Source organism: Vigna umbellata, chromosome 2, assembly GCF_029865625.1.
Source record: "Vigna umbellata cultivar VRB3 chromosome 2, Vumbellata_1.0, whole genome shotgun sequence".
NCBI classification, from domain to species: domain Eukaryota; kingdom Viridiplantae; phylum Streptophyta; class Magnoliopsida; order Fabales; family Fabaceae; genus Vigna; species Vigna umbellata.
The window spans coordinates 22,033,021-22,052,024 of record NC_142166.1 but is presented as its reverse complement, the minus strand read 5'-3'; the positions used below and the strand labels follow the sequence as shown (position 1 = coordinate 22,052,024).

The following is a 19,004-nucleotide window of genomic DNA, read 5'->3' as shown; positions in this document are numbered from 1 at the left end:
CTCAAATTTGAGAGAGGTTTCAAGAGTTTTGTACCACATGTTCTCATAGATGACACCTCTAATGACCTACTATGGTCAAGAGGTGACATGACTCCTAGATTTGACTTCAAAGGTTTGTGCACGAAGAAGATGATGGGAAAGGGAAGCATTTATGGCGGTGCTAACAGTCACTCTAATCATGAACAACATGATTGTTGATGTGATGATGACTCATTGCAGCAGTGCTAAGTCGTTGGCAGAGGGAAAACGTTCACAACTGTCACTAGTGATGTTCTGAGGCATAATGACAAGCGATGACAATACGGGTGAGGCTTACGATGGAACTCTAATGATAATCTCTTATGTCTAAATGGAGAAGAAATCCTAAAGGTTTCTAGGTTTGAAGATAAGAGTTACGAGTTTGAATAGGAGATGAAGATGAAGAGAAAGAGACTTGGTCTCATTTCTACACTCCAATTTCTACCACTTATGCACTTACTAGACTATTTAGACAAAATTTTTGTTGTTTTGTTATCGAAGGATTTACCGATGAACAAACATGCAAGTAATAAATTTTAATATTTGTAAGTATCGATAAATTTTATCGACAAATTTTTTTATCAATAATATATATTACACTCATCAACGGCTTACATAATTTAACGCATTAAAGCTAAAATGATAACCTAAAATACAATTTAATTGAAAAAACATTTAACATTGTTGAGTTAAAATGATTATATTCACTTATTTTTGTTATCCGAAACCAAAATTTATCAAAATTTTGAAATACAAATAAATTTTAATTTCACATTTAAATTTAAAGAAAAATATATATTTAATTTATTTTTAAATATAAGATAACAATTTTTTTCTCATTTATACGTTGTTTATTCATATTTTGAAGGGGAAAAAAAGTGAGACTTGAACTGGTTGTTTAGATAAAAGCATATTAAATTCAGCACTAGTTGATGAGTGTGGTTAATTTTCTATTTTTTATACAATATCAAGCTTCCTCGGTTAATACCGGGAAAAAGGAAGGCTAATAAGTTTTTTAAACCAAAAACATATTAGTGACTTAAACTTTTGCCGGTAGCTAGGTGAGATAGGGTGGAGTAATGGCGGCAGGATCTAGCTTTTAATAAACCCTTACAACTACATTGGAATAAAACCTCACACCACATTCCCTTCTCCCTTCTTTTTTCACTTTTTACATGTCAAAATCATCGTAACTTAATCACATATACCATGATTACATGTTTTAAACTATAATTAATAAAAAGAATACTAGGGAATCGTATGTAATGTGGATGAGATGACTCATACCTACCTGTGATCTATGTACTAGCACATAGAAAATATTATAAACTAATCTCTATAAGATATTAAAATATTATATTCAATTTAAAACCTTACATAGTGAATGTTTCTTTATATAGTGTATAATTGATCTATTTCTGTCCTATATAAAACTATAAGACTTTAACTTGATTGTAACAGCTTTTTATTTAAAAGAAAAGACGATGTCATATGTTTTAAAAGATTCTATTATTATTGAATTTAAGGTTTCATATATTTTTCCTGAAAATAACAAGCTTCTTTGTATTTTATTCTTTTGGAAATATTTATAGCTTTCCAACAAAATTTAAATTTTCTCAACCTTTCTAGCTTGATGGTCGATTTTTTCTAGCACAAATTTGATATCTAACAAAAATTTATAAAAAAACATGCATCTACCCATTTTTTAAGACAATACACATTAAAATAACTTCACCCAGTTTCAGAGTTTCTAAAATCTGTATAAACTAATTTTAGTAAACATGTAATCAAAGTAGGTTATAAAGCTTATGCATCAATTGTCAAAGATGTCAAGAAAAAACAAAGATGTATAGTTTTGGGCTACGAAGTGCTCCTTTTTGTCATGTCTGTCTAACTACGGTGCACATATCTATTTTCATTTCTTTCATCATTTGAACAATATTTTGCATTTCAGTAATTTTACTTTTCCTTTGCTGTAAAGTTATGATTTTTTGTTCCCATGAGTTTCTTATTTTATGTTAAATAAGTAAAATATCTAGAGGTGATATAAAACATTAATCAGTCCAAACCCATATACATTCAAAGTGTGCACAAGTGACCATTTTTAGTTTAAGGCCTGTTAAGATTAGTTTAATCTCAAATTTTTTGAAAAGGAAACAATTATTAACTTAACATTAGTAAAGGCAGCAACCAAAGTTTGATGCTGACTGCGAGTAGCAGAACATTAAGCCTCATTGAGGTTTATGACAATCATGACCATACTCACTAGCACAGAAAATTAAGAGAAAATCTTAATTGAACCCTACAAAACCTTAAACTCATCTACAAAATCATAGACACTCATAATTTCTTAGCAGATGCTTTTATTCTTTCTGCCCAGAGGAGAACAGCATGCTTCAACTGCTATGCAGTGCAGATAATTCGGGTAGACTTTCCTTTGTTCTGTTTTTTCCTTGCTTCATTAGCTCTATAAACTCCTTAAAAGCTGCATTACCAACAAATTTGAATTAAGATATGACAAATGTCTGTCTACATAGCTCACAATACAGCTCTTGAAAACATTTCTCAAGACAGCAAGTTTTAAGTGTCTCACCGTAGTCAGAATCATGAGGTCCAGGGGATGCTTCAGGGTGGTATTGAAGAGACATAAGTTGTTGTGCAGGGAAAGAAAGACCGGCACAGCTTCCATCATTGAGATTGATATGAGTAACCTTCACTCCTTCCGGCAGTGTTGCAGGGTCAACAGCATAGTTGTGGTTCTGCCAATTTTATATACCAATCCATGAGCCATGAATGAAACAACATACTTAACATGAAAACACTTTTCTTGATAAAAACAAGAAAAAAATCTCAAGTGACTATGATTTTATGAGGTAAAAACATACTCCCTCAGCACTGAGCACACGGCCTAATGCACTCCAATGGAATTTTTAAGTATAATTATGGTGGAACACAAAAAATAAGTAACAGATAATCATCCATTAGTTCACATACCTGAGCACTAATTTCAACATGGCCGGTTTGAAGGTTACGAACAGGATGATTTCCTCCGTGGTGACCAAATTTCATCTTGAATGTTTTACCTCCTAAAGCCTGGCCTAGCAATTGATGGCCCATGCAAATTCCAAAAACAGGCACCTTTCCAATTATATTCTTCACTGTTTCAACAGCATATGGAACAGCAGATGGATCTCCAGGGCCATTACTGAAAAGAACCCCATCTGGCTTCATCTTCAAAGTTTCTGATGCTGGCCATGTAGATGGCACAACAGTGATTTTGCAGCCATAAGATGCTAGGCGTCTAAGAATATTATGCTTGATTCCAAAATCATAAGCAACCACCTGCATTTTCATTCATCAGCAATCAATATAAATTAAATAACCCAATAGTAACAAAATTCAGTACTAATAGCATACAGCATTACGTACATGGAAATTCTCTCTTGCCACTTTACCGGAACTAAACTCCCATTGTTGCTTTGTTTTATCAACCCACTCATGTGGACTTTTGCATGATACTCCACTTATTAGATCAACACCTGGAAAATGAAATAGCATCCACGTAATTCCAATTTTAGAAACATGTACATAAACTCAAACTCACATACTTACCAACAATGTCCCATGACTTAGACATCTGAAGCAGTTGCTCATCTGTTTTGGAATTGTCCGTGCTCAAAACACCAATAAGACTGCCATCTTGCCGCAATCTGCGTGTGATTGCACGAGTATCAACATCATCTGTTGCATCACAAAGCAACATCAAAATCAGAAACCAGGATTTAAACCTATGCAGATTGCAGAGAACAACATTCTTCGCAGAATATCTTTTTACATAAACTACTCACAAATTCCCATGATATTCCTTTCAGCTAAGTATTCACCCAGAGCCTTCGCACATCTCCAGTTAGAGGTACTGAAAAAACATGCATTGCATAGACACAGGGAGAGTGAGTAGACTAAGTAAACCTCAGTCAATCATGAAACATTTCAAAGCGCAACAGAACCTGATGCTCAAACTTCTAATTACAAGACCAGCAAGGAAACACTGCATCGATTCCTCATCATCTGGCAATAGCGAACCAAGAGACAGTTATCAAATAGCTTCCAAGCTCGACAATTCAGGACTCACTCAAATTATTAAAAGAAACCACCAACCAAAATTAACGCCAGTATTCCCAATATGAGGATTTGTCATCAGCACAAACTGACCAGCATAACTAGGATCTGTCAAAATTTCCTGATACCTGGCAATCGCACACATAAGAAAGATTACCACGGTTTAGCTTGCAAGCAAAGCTGTAAAAAAAATGAAACATCCCAAGATTCATAGTTTCCTGACCCTGTCAGTGATGTATTGAAAACAACTTCGCCAACTTGAGTCCCTGAAGCACCAAACGATTTCGCTCTCCAAATTGAACCATCTTCTAGAACCAGTCTAGCATCTGAGTTTTTCCAAGGTCTTTCTCCATTACCTGTCATATGTAATACAACAGCATCGACTTATATGAACCACGGTAGCAAATTAACAATACCCTCCAAAACCAAAAGCTAAACAGGGGACATTCACATCAAAGGGGCAAAAGAAATAGTAATCTTCATGTCACGAAATGCACTAAAATATGGGTCCTTTGAAAAAGAAAGCGTTTTGAAGGTATTGAGGAAACCCATTGAGAGGTTACCCGAAGAGCATCTGACGGTAAAGACGGAAACTTTAGCTGCGGCGGCGGCGGATGGCGGACTGGAGGAGAAGCAGTTGGTGAGGTCGTTGAAGGACAAAGCGAAAGACAAAGCTTTTGTCGCCATGGACAGTCACTGCAGCACCGTTACTGGTATGTCTGTGAAACCAGTCCTGTCGTAGTGCACAGCCTCCCTTTACCTAGGTTTTTATTTTGCAATTTCATCACCTTCTTTTTCCCTTTTTTACTTTTTTAATAATCATTTTTCCTCCATGCAACTGGTAACACTACATTAGTTGTTTTCCTGAAATCGATACTCTCCATTTCAAATTAATTATATTTTAAAATTTTCTTACATAAACTAAGAAGGTTATTTAAGCTAATAATATTCAAGTTTTCTACTATTTTCTTTAATTTATAAAAGCATACCATCAAGTATTCTGAGATAATAATATTTATTAAGAAACAAGGATAAAAATAGAAATTTTAATATTTCGTTAACAATTAAGGCTATGTTTATATGCCTATTTTAGTTCTTTTCTTAGTTCTTTTCTTAGTTCTTTTCTTAGTTATTTTGTACTAGTTACTAGCGTCTGATAACACGTTTTTATGGTGATATATGTATTTTCTAAAACGGAAACTACGCCCATCAATTTAAAAATGAAAATGATTTTTTGTTTGGGAAATGTGAGGGCAAAATAAGAAATTATGGTTGCTTATTTTAAATTGATTGAAGTTTAAATAATATATATATATATATATATATATATATATATATATATATATTATACAGCTTGTATATATGATTTATATATTATAACACTGTGTATGTTTTATATAATTTTCTATAAATCTAATATTATAATTTGGGTCGTACTTAATGACTAGTGCCTTACTGTGTTTATTTTATATCACTAAAATTTGTAATGCATGAATATTTTTAAACATATAAATTATATTTTAGATTTTTTTAAACATTAATATTTTAATATAACATTGCTTTAATTATTGATTATTTCTCAATATATATGTATGTATGTGTAAATTTAATCTAAAAATAATAAAATATAAAAATTTAAGAAAAAATCTTTAAAATGCTCATTGTATTAACACGTCATTTGTTCAAATACAATTAGGATAAAATCTCTTAAGTACAGTTTCTTATTTAAATCTGTAGATGAAAACAAAATTAAAAAAAGAAAATCAGATGAAATAGGGCCAGTCAAATTATATTAAAGATGATTTATTAGTAAATTTTACAGAATGACTATTAATCTTATTAGAGGGGTAAAAACAGTAAAATGAGTTATTTCTATCAGAACATTAATTTTTAAGAAAAATACGGAGAACATTCTCAAGTAAGGGAAATGTTTTTATTTTGTGATTGAATACCAAAACAGTAGTTATATTTTAACTAATTTTTGAATATTTCGTAAATACAAAAATAATATATGGAGTTTATACGGAGAAGTTAAAATAAATTTTAATACAAATATTTTGAATTTGTATTATAATTTAAGATTGAAAAAAAAATGAAGGTTAGATATGGAAGTAAGATAATTGAAAAGGTAGTTATGTATGTAACTAAGATAAGTGATAAAACAAAGAATTAGCATAGCATGAAGATTGCACCCATGATAGATTCTGGAATGATGCTCGTCGCAATCTTAGTACCAATTATTTCGGAAAGTCCCATATACAACATTGACTTCCAACTAATTTATTGGGTTCCTTGTTACTGGGCCCATACAACTCTTCATTCAAACTACAAATATATTCAATTTTCATATAACTTTCAAAATTATAAATTTAAAAATTGAAATATATCTATTTATTATTCTTTAAAAATAATACTCAAACCTATGACTACACCAATATAAACAGATCAAGAGGAATATTTTCCTTCACCCTATACCACAAACTGACAAAATGTTTAATTCTTAAGTTCATATGATGATTAACCATATGTGTGAATAAGTTTATAATAGTATAATCAAATACATTATCAATATCCTAATTTGTTTTAGTATAAAAGTGTAGATTAAACAGATCTTTTTAAACATGTAGAATATAGGTTGAATTTGAGAGTAATTTACTATGTACCCACCCTGCTATATCTCAAAGACTAAAATAATAATATATTATTTTCTTTAGCTTCCATAAAGGGCTTTCAAGTACAAAAAAATGTATTAAAAAAAACATTCAATCGCTTTAATTATTTTTAATAATTCAATATAATACTTCTACACTATGAGTTATCTAAGCTTCATAAATATTCAATGTAATATAAATACCACTCTCAAGTTAATTTCTAATCATATTCTAACAATAAAATAAAATTTTGAAATGATTTTTCAAAGTAGAATTTCGGACATTCAATTTAGGTTTAATAGCCAATTTAGTCCCCACTTTGGTTGAAAAATCTCAATTTAGTCCCTCGTTATAAAAGTGTTTTACATTAGTCCTAACTTTTAAAATAGTGGGTCAGATTGGTCCCTTTCGTTAAATATAAGTTAACGAAATTAATGGATGATGATGTGACACAACTTAAAGCTGATGTGTTAGATTGGTCCCTCGTTAGCTTTAAGTTGTGTCACATCATCATTCATTAATTTTGTTAACTTATATTTAACAGAAAGGACCAATCTGATCCACTATTTTAAAAGTTAGGACTAATTCAAAACACTTTTATAACGAGGGACTAAATTGAGATTTTTCAACCAAAGTGAGGACTAAATTGGCTATTAAACCTTCAATTTAATATAAATATCATTCTGAAGTTAATTTCTAACCATATTCTTACAATAGAATAAAATTTTGAAATGATTTTTTAAATAGAATTTCAGACGTAAAATATACTTTAACAATCTCGTCAGAAAATATTATTTTACTTTTCCCTAACTTGCAAACAAATTGTCAATATCTATCATAACTTATTGTCAATATCTATCATAACTTATTGTCAATATCTAAGATTGATTTTGATTAAATAGTAAAATTTTAGTTAACTAAGAGTAGTATGTGTATCGAGTAAGAATTTCTCACATGAATTCACAACGATTTTAAATAAGAGCATTATTTTCATAAGAAAAGAATGTTCTCAACTTAAATTTAACGTCTTATATCTTCTACTTAGGACGCAAGGACTGAGATTAAAGAAAAGGAAAAAAAAATGTGTTATTATCTAATATACCTAGATGAAAAGTTACTATTTGTGAAAATCCCAAAATTACTCAGACTTTTTGATACCTGATCATTTTCATAATCTTTTAGATATTTTTATGTTTTGTGCTGCTGTAATTTAGATTTTATATTTCTAGTGTTAGGTTTTTACTGTAACGGCCTTCATTGATTTTGTGGGAGTTCAAATTTGTGTTGGGTTTATTGTTTTTTGGTTTGATTCTCTTCTGTCTGTTCTTTGACAGGAGTATTGTTGTTGACGGAAAACTCCCTACTACATTTTCTGTCCACTAAGGAAGAGGAGGACATTTGTGTTACTGCGATCGTGGAGTTAAAAGGTTAATTTTTTTGTTGAAGATATTTTTATTTTGCAATCTGTCTTTATATTCTTGGTTTTGTTTCTTGGTTGAAGATATTTTGGTTTTGCAATGTCTCCATATTCTTGGCTTTGTATTTTGGTTTTTTTTTTTCTGTTGATTTTTGGTCTTGGTTTGTCAATTACAAAGAGGATCACATTGGTGTTTACTATATCACTCTCAAGTTAAAAGATCAGATTTATGGGTTCAATATATTTTCATTTTTGTGTGATTTCTTTGGATTTCTTGAATAATATTATCTCATTGATTAATTTATTTGAGTGTATTTATTTAGTGATTGTTAAAAAGTCATTGTGTTTATGTTAGTATCAATATATCATCATAACAAGGTGTTGACTTTTGGCTTGAGTTATGTTTTATAGTTTAGTATATAACATTCTCCATTATCTTCGGATATATGCAATTTTTTAGCCTAAATATCTTGAAAGATCTTAAATATAGTGTGTTTTTCCATTTTTTATGCCAGGTTATATATTAAACAGCATGGTAAGAAGTTTGATGCAATCAAGGATATTATGGTAATTAGGAAAAATGTTGAAACTGGCGGTTAGGGTCGTTGATTTGTGGTGGTGGTTAATCGTGATTCTAGTAAATATATGGAAATGATTCTCATCGATGATAAAGTGGATTACATTTTTTTTTTATTTTCATATCTTTATTTATGTGTGTTTATTTTTATAACTTATTTCTAGGGTGACAAAATACCAACAATGGTAAAGAAGGAAGATTTTATTTATGGCAACTGAAGTTGGTGGAAGGTGATACTTATGTTATGAACAATTTTAAAATTTTAAAGAATAAAGGCCAATATGAGGTATGTGAGCATTTGAATAAGTTACTATTTGTTGGTGCCACACTTATAAAACCTCGATCAATACCAAATATTCCCTTGAAAAGCTTCGAGTTCAAAAGCTTGAAGGCGATAGTTGATGAAGATTATTGTTCTGATATGTTGTTTCGTATGAGTTCATTCCTTATTTGTATTATACAATTTTGTGTATTTGATCTATTAAACAAAATACTTCTCTTGGTATTTGGACTTATTTTGCTATGCTAAGATATAACTGGTTTGGAGGATAATGTAAGAACAAAGCCACATTACCGCAATGTCGTGTTTAATGTTACATATATAACGTAAGTATATTTGACTATACTTAGTTTATCATTAATATAACTCTTGGTTTGGGCGCCAAAATGATTCGGATATAGGGTTGAAGTCTCTTACTCAAAGTACTCAAAGTTGTCTTGAAGACCGAACGAACTTCCTAGTGGTCCTCCATCCTCCATGTTCCGTTGTTCGTTCTCCCTCCTCCTTGTCCAAACCGTATGGGTGGATACCTATCAAAGGCACTTCGACGCTCAAGTTAGCAATGTAACCAAACGGTTGGTACAACAAGTGATGCATATATTGTGCATAGTGATCCTAAAGTCATACCTGAGACCTTTATTTATACTAGTTGTGATGGACCTTTACTTTTCGCTAGCCTAATGACGACCCAATCACACTTTAATATGCATTAGGGGCTTAATGAGTCATCATCACTGGGCATAACCTAGGAGGATGATCTAGTTGGACTGACTTGGAAGGACGACTTGGGAGGACCTGGGTGGACGGACAGAAGGACGATCTGAGAGGAGGACCTGGTTGGATGGAGTTTGAAGGACAACCTAGGACGGCCTGGGAGGACGATCTGGTTGGACGGAGTTGGAAGCATGGCCTGGGAGGACGACCTGGATGGATGGCCTAAGTGGTGCTTGGTATCACGACACACCGTACGGTACACAAGCCCCCAAGTCCGAGCATGATGTTATTCTGCAAAGGGGTTCAGTACATGACCTTCCTGATAAGGATGGGTTCTCCAGTTTAGCTTTTGTCTCTATTTCCTCTTTTTGTTGATTCTACAAAGGGCTTTAGTAAATACCTTTGTCAGCCGAGCTGGATAGGTTACTCATCCTGCTTAACTGACATGTCGTGAAGATCTATGGTTATTAAATTTCGGTGACACCAATCGGGACTCCTAAGATGGAGATCCATGGTGACCGACCTTCAATGAGGCCGATCGGGATTTCCTTGGTGAAGATCAACAATCGTCGACCTTCGTTGAGGCCGACCGAGATTCCTTTGGTGCAGATCCTCGGTTGCCGACCTTCGGTGAGGTCGGTCGGGATTCCTTTGGTGAAGATCCACTGTCGCTGAATCTCAGTGAGGCTTGTCGGAATTCCTTTGGTGTAGATCCACGATCGTCGACCTTCAGTGAGGCCGACCGAGATTCTTTTGGTGAAGATCCACGGTCGCTGACCTTCGATGAGGCTGGTTGGGATTCCCTTGGTGAAGATCCATGACGCCGACCTTCGGTGAGGCCAAACACTTGAGGTCAAATTTGGTTAAGTACTTGAGAGGCCGTAGGAGGCCAAGCAGTTGAGGCCAAGGTATGGTAGAACGGTTGAGGTAAAACAATTGAGGCAAAATTTGAAGTACTTGTGAGTCCATGGGAGGCCGAGCAGTTGAGGCCAATGTAAGGTCGAACGGTTGAGGTGGAACAATTGAGGTCGAACACTTGAAGCTAAATTTGGCTAAGTACCTTTGAGGCCATGGAAGGCCGAACAGTTGAGGCCAAGGTATGATCGAACGGTTGAGGCTGAATGGTTGAGGCCGAATGGTCGGCTGAGTACTTGTGAGGCCAAGTTTGAGAAAGTACTTGTGAGACCAAAGTATGACTGAACGGTTAGGGTGGAGAAGTTGAGGCCAAGGTATGGCCAAACGGTTGAGGTCGAACACTTGAGGCCAAATTTGGCTAAGTACTTGCGAGGCCATGGGAGGCCGAGCAGTTGAGGCCAATGTATGGCCGAACACTTGAGACCAAATTTGGCTAAGTACTTGTGAGGCCATGGGAGGCCGAGCAGTTGAGGCCATGGTATGGCCAAACGATTGAGGTTGAACACTTGAGGCTAAATGTGGCTAAGTACCATTGAGACCATGGGAGGCCAAGCAGTTGAGGCCGAACCTTTGAGGCGAAATTTGGCTAAATACCTATGATGTCATGGGAGGCCGAGTAGGTGCGGTTAAGGTATGGTCGAATGGTTGAGGACGAATGGTTGAGGCGAAATTTGGATAAGTACTTGTGAGGACATGAGAGGAAGAGCAGTTGAGGTCAAGGTATGGCTAAATAGTTGAGGTCGAATGGTTGAGGCCGAATGGTCCGTCAAGTACCTATGAGGCCAAGTTTGAGAAAGTACCTGTGAGATCAAGGTACTGTCGAACGGTTGGGGCTAAGCAGTTGAGACCAAGGTATGGCAGAACGTTTGAGGCTTAATAATGGAGGTCAAATGGTTGGCTGAGTACTTGTGAGGTCAAGTTTGTGAAGGAATCTATGAGACCAAGGTATGGCCGAACGGTTGGAGCCGAGCAGTTGAGGCCAAGGTATGGTCGAATAGTTGAGACTGAATGGTTGGCCAAGTACTTGTGAGGCTAGGTTTGAGAAAGTATCTGAGACCAAGGTATGGTCGAACAGTTGGGGCCAAGAAGTTGAGGCCGGATGGCCGAGGCTAGAGGGTCCAGGCCAAATATTAGAGGCCGGATAACCAAGGCTAGATGACCGAGGCTGAATGGCTGAGGCCGAATACTTGATGCAGAATGGCCGAGGCAGGATGACCAAGGTTGGATGCCAAGGTTGGATGACAGATGCCGAATCGTTGAGGCTGGCTGGCCGAGGCCGGATGACCGAGGCCGAATACTTGAGGCCAAATGACCAAGGCCGGATGGTCGAGACCAGATGGCCGACGCCGAATGGCTGAGGCCAGATGGCCGAGACCGAATAGCTAAGGCCAGATGGCCAAGGTCGGATGGCCAAGGCCGAATGACTGAGGCTAGATGGTCGAGGCCGAATGCTGAGGCTAGAAGGCCAAGGCCGGGTGGTTGAGGTCGGATGGCTGAGGCCGAATGGTTGAGGCCAGATGGCTGAGACCGAATACTTGAGGTCAAATGATCGAGGCCGGATGGCTGAGGCTAGATGGCCGAGGTCGAATGGCTAGGGTCGGATTGCCGAGGCCAAATACTTTGGGCCGAATAGTTGAGGCTGAATACTTGAGGCCGGATGGCCGAGGCTGAATGGTTGAGGCCAGATGGTCGATGCTGCATGGTCGAGGCCGGATGGCGTTCGAATCACTAAGAACGTATGGCCGAGGCGGGGTGGCCAAGGCCGAGACTGAATACTTGAGGCCAAATGGCCGAATGCGAATGGTCGATACCAGATGACCGAGGCCGAATGGCTGAGGCCAGATGGTCGAGGCCTAATGGCTGAGGCCAGATGGGCGAGGTTGGATGGCCGAGGCTGAATGACTGAGGTCAGATGGCCAAGGTCGAATACTTGTGGCCGAATGGCTGAAGCCGAATACTTGAGGCTGAATGGCCGACGCCAAATACTTGAGGCCGAATGGCTGAGACCATATGGCCGAGGAAAAATGGTGGAGCCCGGATAACCAAGGCCGAATGGCCCAGACCGAATAGCTGAGGCTGGACGACCGAGGCTGAAGGGTTAAGGCTGGATGACTGAGGCCGAATGGCTGAGACCAAATGGGTAAGTCATGTTTTGAGAATAGCAGGAGGCCCTAGTCTAAGGGAGGACACCTTAGGTGAGGGATAACGGGCTAACCTCGTGCGACAGCTGATGGGTTTCCAGTTACTACACCCACGAGTGCACGAACGGCCAAAGCTACATATTCATACAATACGGATGGTCAAGTCAAGTGTTCGTTCATTGCCTGTAAGTATTGGTCGGTCATTGTATGCTTGAAATGCTCGGTTGACACATGCTTATTATGTATTTGTTTAATTTGCATGATTAGTGTAATCAATTCAATTATTCTAGCTTACCCTTGCTTTTTTGTGGCCTGTCTTTGTGTATTTGTTTCTTTTTTGTGATGATCACCTGATTGGTGTGAGCTTAGGGATACAACTTATTCAGTTGGCTCATATAACAACGGTATAGGAGTATTTCGGTCTTCAGGTGAAGAATTTAGTTCTTCATAAAATTATAGTTCTGTTCTTTCTTTATCAATGTAATGTTTCATTTTAGTAAATTTTATATTACTAAATGGGGATCTTACAATTTTTATAGACTCGATTTCCGAATGACTTATGTAACTCTGATTTTGGAAAGACTTATGTAATAGATTGATATTCATATTAAATTTTGCATTTGTTATAACTCTCATTATATGTAGAACCATTACATTTTTTTTACAGAGTTTTATCAATATGATAAGTAAATTCCCATATCATCCATTGGATATAGTCATTTTTTATACTCCTCCTAAGACTAATTCATACTCCTCCTCAAACCACACATAGACACAAAGTTTGACAAAAGGAATAATGAAAAAATAACAATAATATACTTTATTTGTTAGAAATGAAATTCTATTACATTGTTAAAGTTCTGAATTATTTCTCTATAGAATTCATGATTGCAGGATTTTCATTAGAGCTGTCATTTTTTTTAAACCCCAAGGCCAACCCTGGCCTTTTATATAATCAACCATTCTTTTTTGACCCACGTCTGAGGGGGCTTTTCTAAAGCCCCCACCCCTCAAAACCCCCCTGAAATAGGCTGGGATTGAATTGGGGCCGGGTTGGCCCCCTAGCCCCCATTGATTTTTGCCATGATGAAGCATTTTCATTCTTTACGAAACAAACACTTTGTCTACGAGCTCAGGTCGCCTGCGGCATCAACCTTAGAGATTTCCAGAACTGCAAAACCCAATTCGGACTTTCTCTCAATCATCCTTACGAGCTCAGAATTTCTCATAACTGCAAAACATTTTGGAGGTACCCACTTCGTTTCTCACCTACTTCATGTTATTTGTCTCTCTATGTTTATAAGTGTGAACCAGAAATAATATCATGAATGTGTTTGTTGGTGATATATGGGTGTGTCTCAGTGTCACGAGGCAATCAAGTACATCTAGTTTTTGGCATCTAGTTTCTCCATTGTACATCTAGTTTCTCCATGTCTATTTAACTCAATTCTTGCTCTATTTAACTCATTTAGTTGCATGATTTATGAATTGCATGAGTGCCAGGAGGTTCCTTACAATTCAGGTTCTTGTTGAATTCTCTCAAGGGTAATATTTCTCAAGGATGAGGGTATGAGTACTTGGTCGTCTTAAGCTCTTGATCTTCAGACTTAGTTTTCTAGGAACGCTAGGAATTGCACGAACTAGGAATTAAGGCAGACTTATTGCGCCAAGGGATTGGGTTCTAAGTACTTTAGTGAGTGACATTAACATTAATGCATAAAGAGGAATTCTTATATACATGAGAGGGAACCTGGTGAAATCTAACCCCAACAACATATTCATCTCATATTATACAACATTCGTTCATCTCTGTGTTACTCTACTATTAATCAATTTGCATTCATATTTTATGTTTTGTTTTTGCATCTTAAACTAGTGATCTCGTTTATTTTAAGTCTTAATTAATTAATTCATAACACAACTTTTTAGTGCCGAGAGTCCTCTAGGATAGGATATTTGGTCTTACCATTTTATATTACTTGTGCGATTTGGTACACTTGCGAATTTGTTAACAAGTTTTTGGCGCCGTTGCCGGGGACTCATGGTTTAAATTATTCTATTTGTGTGATTCTTAATTAATTTTGGCTTTATTCTATTTTATTTTATTTTATTTTATTTTATTTTGTTTTATTTGAGTTGATTTGATTTGATTTGATTTTTATTTATTTTATTTTATTTTATTTTATTTTATTTTATTTTGTTTTATTTTATTTTATTTTACTTTTTGTTTTTGTGCTAACAGTTTTTTCTAGGGTTTTGTGTCTAATGCTTTTAGGATGCAATTCGGACAAGAAATTAATTATATGGGCACTCAATTCCACCAAGGTAATTTCAACCACTGGTGGGAACCTCACTCAAACATGGGACCAGGTCAATTTGGACAAGCTGCCGGACAACAACAATGGCAGCAACAACCCTTTATATCAGAAAGATGGACTAAGATGGATGACACGCTTCAACAGCTCATACAAATGTCTGAGTCTCATCATAATAGCACTGAAGCAGAATGCAGAAGGGTGGAGGCGCATCGTAGGTTCATAATTCAGAAGCTGGATGATTTTGGGGGCAATATGAAAGTTAGCCCTAAAGAGGAGTGCAACGTCGTTATCACTAAGAGTGGCGAAAAGAAAAAAAAGAGGAAGAGGATAAGGAAAAAAAGAAAGAATTATATGAAAAGCCTCTTCCTTATAAAATTATTCTAAGGAAGAGAAGGAAAGGCAGTTTGAGCAATCCATGGAAATCTTCGAAGAATTGAAAATTAAAATTCATGTGACTAAGACATTGCAACATGTACCCAATTATGTTAACTTCCTGAAGAAATTCAACGAAAAGAGAAAAAGTCCAGAGGAAGAAACAATTGAGGTACAGAGCAATTGCAGTGTGATCTTGCAAAAGGCACTTCCTCCAAAAGTTAAAGATATGGGAAGTTTCAATATCTCCTGCACTATTGGGAGTCATGAAAGAGGGAAAGCCTTAATTGATTTAGGGTCTAGTATCAACTTGATGCCCTTATCTGTACTTGAAAGGAAGGTGGTCTTGAAGTCAAGCCTAGAAAGAGGAAGCTGCTAAAGATAAGTTGGTGTGGAGACAAAAAGGAGAACACCAAGATTAAAGTTGTAATTGGGTGATCCAGATTGAGCTTAATGGTGTCAAGCTAATGACGTTAAAGAAGCGCTTATTGGGAGGCAACCCGGTCTCTAAATTTTTTTTATCTTTTATTTAATTTTTTCTTTTTTTATTTAGTTGTGTGGTTTGGATTTATTTTGTTTTTGTGTGTTTGAGTTTTTTTTAGGTTATATGCTGCTACTGATGGCAGTAATGACAGCATCTACTGATGGATGCTTCTATAACATCTACTGATGGATGTTGCTATGATGAGCATGATGAATGATAGCATCTACTGATGGATGTTGCTATGGAAGAGGACGGTGACTAGACATCTACGGATGGATGTTACTGATAGCATCTACTGATGGATGCTATGATGATGAAGATTGGTTCAAGCTAGTGACGTTAAAGAAGCGTTTGTTGGGAGGCAACCTAGTGTTTTACAAACTTTTATTTTATTTTTCTGTTTTTGTTTTATTGTTTTGATTAATTGTATTTTGTTTCTATTTTATTTTTTTGTTTTATTTATTGTACTTTGCTTGAATGAACTTCACTGCTTTGATTCAATTGTGATTGTTTTGTGATAAGTATTGCTTTGTGATATTCTAATGTGTGGATTGATGTTGAGATGATGCATGATGTGTTGATATACAAGTGATAACTCACAGAGTATGAAATAAGTGCTTGAGGTAAAACTTGATTGAGATACTGAGCAGGATGTTTTGCTGAATTCTAGGACTTGAGAGTTTAGCTGTGTGAATTTTGGGCTTCGGAGTTGTTGTGAATAATTGTTATTACTTTGGAAGCATGAATGATTTTGCCCAAATTTTCTGTGATTGAACTACTTGTTTGCAAGTTTCATATGATCAAGGTCATCTTTTGTTATCCCTTAACTTTTTTAGCCTACTCATGAATTTTTCCAAATAAAAAGAGAATAGTTTGTTCCATCCTTTGAACCTTTAACCTTAAGCATGCTTTGAAAATCCTGTTTTAAATTCCTTACCTTGAGTTGAGGTTAGAATATTTGTGAGGTATTGATAAAGGTTCAAGTTTGAGGTTGCTAAAAAATAAGCAGTAAGCACAAAGAAAAAGAAAAAGAGAAATCAAAAGAAAAGAAAAAATAAACAAAAAAGCTCACTACAAGGGAAAAGGTTGGGAATAAGAAAAATATCTTCTTGAAAAGAGAACCTGTATGTAGTTGTTAAATTCATAAATATCTCTCTTAACTCAAGGATTTTTCATTCCTGAAAAACCATGTTTCTTCTTAGCCCAGCCAAGTTACAAGCCAAGAAAAGCCCTTGTGATAAAAATCTGATTGTGAGTATGTTTGATTTTGGTTAAATGAAAGGCAAAATTAATTTGTGTGACATTGTGATAGCAGAGTGAAAGAAACCCCAACACCTCACTATACACTTTTAAGTGCTTGAGTGAAACACTTTCTTTGGTGAAGAGTAGTTCTCTGAATTTCTGATTACATCTCTGCTTGGTTGATTGATCATTTTAAAGAATAGCATCTGTTGAAACATATGAGCATCACATTAATGTTAATTGAATTAAGACATCTGCACATATTGACTGACATCTTTATGCTGAGTTGATAAAAGTGATCTCTTGTCATGGAAGAAAACGTTTTTGAAAAAGGTTGAGTCATTGTAGTGAGTATTATGAAAAGCTAAGTTACAATTTGTTTTGCTTGAGGACAAACAAAGTTCTAAGTTTGGGGTTGTGATAATGATTTAAAATATCGTTATCTGTGATGTAATTTTAATACTAAATGCACCCTTTTTGACTTAGAAACCTGCTTTGACTCATGTTTTTGCTTTAGTTTTGTGAATAAGATAGTTAAGGTTATACTTGATGATTTTATCACCAAATTCCCTTGATTTTGTAGGCTATTGGAATGATTTGAAGGAAGAGTTAAAGAACCAAATAGTTGGAATGTAGAAAAGTCAACTAGAGTGCAGAAAAGTCAACCAAAGTGTAGAAAAGTCAACCAAAAAAGTCAACCGCAATGCTTGGGCGCCTAGTGGAGGCTTGGGCGACCAGAAATCGACGTCCACCGCCTCGGCGCCCAAAAAGGGGCGCCCAAGCGTCGTGCGTCGTGGATTAGGCCCATTTTTTGCTTTGTTTCGACTCTTTTGGACCAGACCATGTTTCTACTCTTATTCGACTCTATTTAAAGGACCCAAGCGCTCTATGTTTGGTATCTCTGGCTGGAGCAACACAACAACACACTCTTCTACTCTCTAAAGGCGGATCTAGAGGCGGGAGCTTCCACTTCCACTCTTAGGGTTTTACTATCTCATGATTTTCCATTGTACATCTAGTTTCTCCATGTCTATGGGGAACTAAACTCTATTTGTTGTTGGGGAATGATGTAACCTTGTGAACTCTCATGTATTTGAATTGATTCTTAATCATATATGCTTTATTCATTAATTGTTAGGGAATTCATTTGTTTCAATGCTTGCTCTATTTAACTCATTTAGTTGCATGATTTATGAATTGCATGAGTGCCGGGAGGTTCCTTACAATTCAGGTTCTTGTTGAATTCTCTCAAGGATAATATTTCTCAGGGATGAGGGTATGAGTATTTGGTCGTCTTAAGCTCTTGATTTTCAGACTTAATTTTCTAGGAACGCTAGGAATTGCGCGAACTAGGAATTAAGGGAGGCTTATTGCACCAAGGGATTGGGTTATAAGTACTTTAGTGAGTGACGTTAACATTAATGCATAAAGAGGAATTCTTATATACATGAGAGGGAACCTGGTGAAATCTAACCCCAACAACATATTCATCTCATATAATACAACATTTGTTCATCTTTGTGTTACTCTACTATTAATCAATTTGCATTCATATTTTATTTTTTGTTTTTGCATCTCAAACCAATGATCTCGTTTATTTTAAGTCTTAATTAATTAATTCATCACACGACTGTTTAGTGCCGAGAGTCCTCTGGGATACGATACTTGGTCTTACCATTTTATATTACTTGTGCGATTTGGTACACTTGCCAATCTGTTAACACTGTGTGATAAATATATTTGTGGTTGAAATTTT

The 19,004-nt window shown here is 35.8% G+C and overlaps 1 protein-coding gene across 1 annotated transcript; it reads right to left on the bottom strand.

The window, feature by feature from the left end:
• Positions 1–2,119: 2,119 nt before the first annotated feature.
• LOC124838717 (carbamoyl phosphate synthase small chain, chloroplastic-like) lies at positions 2,120–4,906 on the bottom strand. Its single transcript, XM_047314391.2, has 10 exons — positions 4,701–4,906; positions 4,361–4,493; positions 4,177–4,265; positions 4,026–4,086; positions 3,867–3,934; positions 3,631–3,759; positions 3,448–3,557; positions 3,013–3,360; positions 2,612–2,777; positions 2,120–2,503 (listed from the first exon to the last, which is right to left on the bottom strand). The coding sequence occupies exons 1-10, from the start codon at positions 4,822–4,824 to the stop codon at positions 2,415–2,417; spliced, it is 1,317 nt and encodes a 438-aa protein (XP_047170347.1). The 5' UTR covers positions 4,825–4,906; the 3' UTR covers positions 2,120–2,414.
• Positions 4,907–19,004: the final 14,098 nt, after the last annotated feature.

Excerpts from the sequence above, each read along its gene's own strand:
- LOC124838717 (XM_047314391.2), bottom strand. The coding sequence starts at position 4,824 with ATGGCGACAAAAGCTTTGTCTTTCGCTTTGTCCTTCAACGACCTCACC. Across the intron at positions 3,935-4,025 it reads ATTAGAAGTTTGAGCATCAG|TACCTCTAACTGGAGATGTG; the intron begins GTTCTGTTGCGC and ends ATGTTTTTTCAG. Across the intron at positions 2,778-3,012 it reads ATGTTGAAATTAGTGCTCAG|AACCACAACTATGCTGTTGA; the intron begins GTATGTGAACTA and ends TAAAATTGGCAG.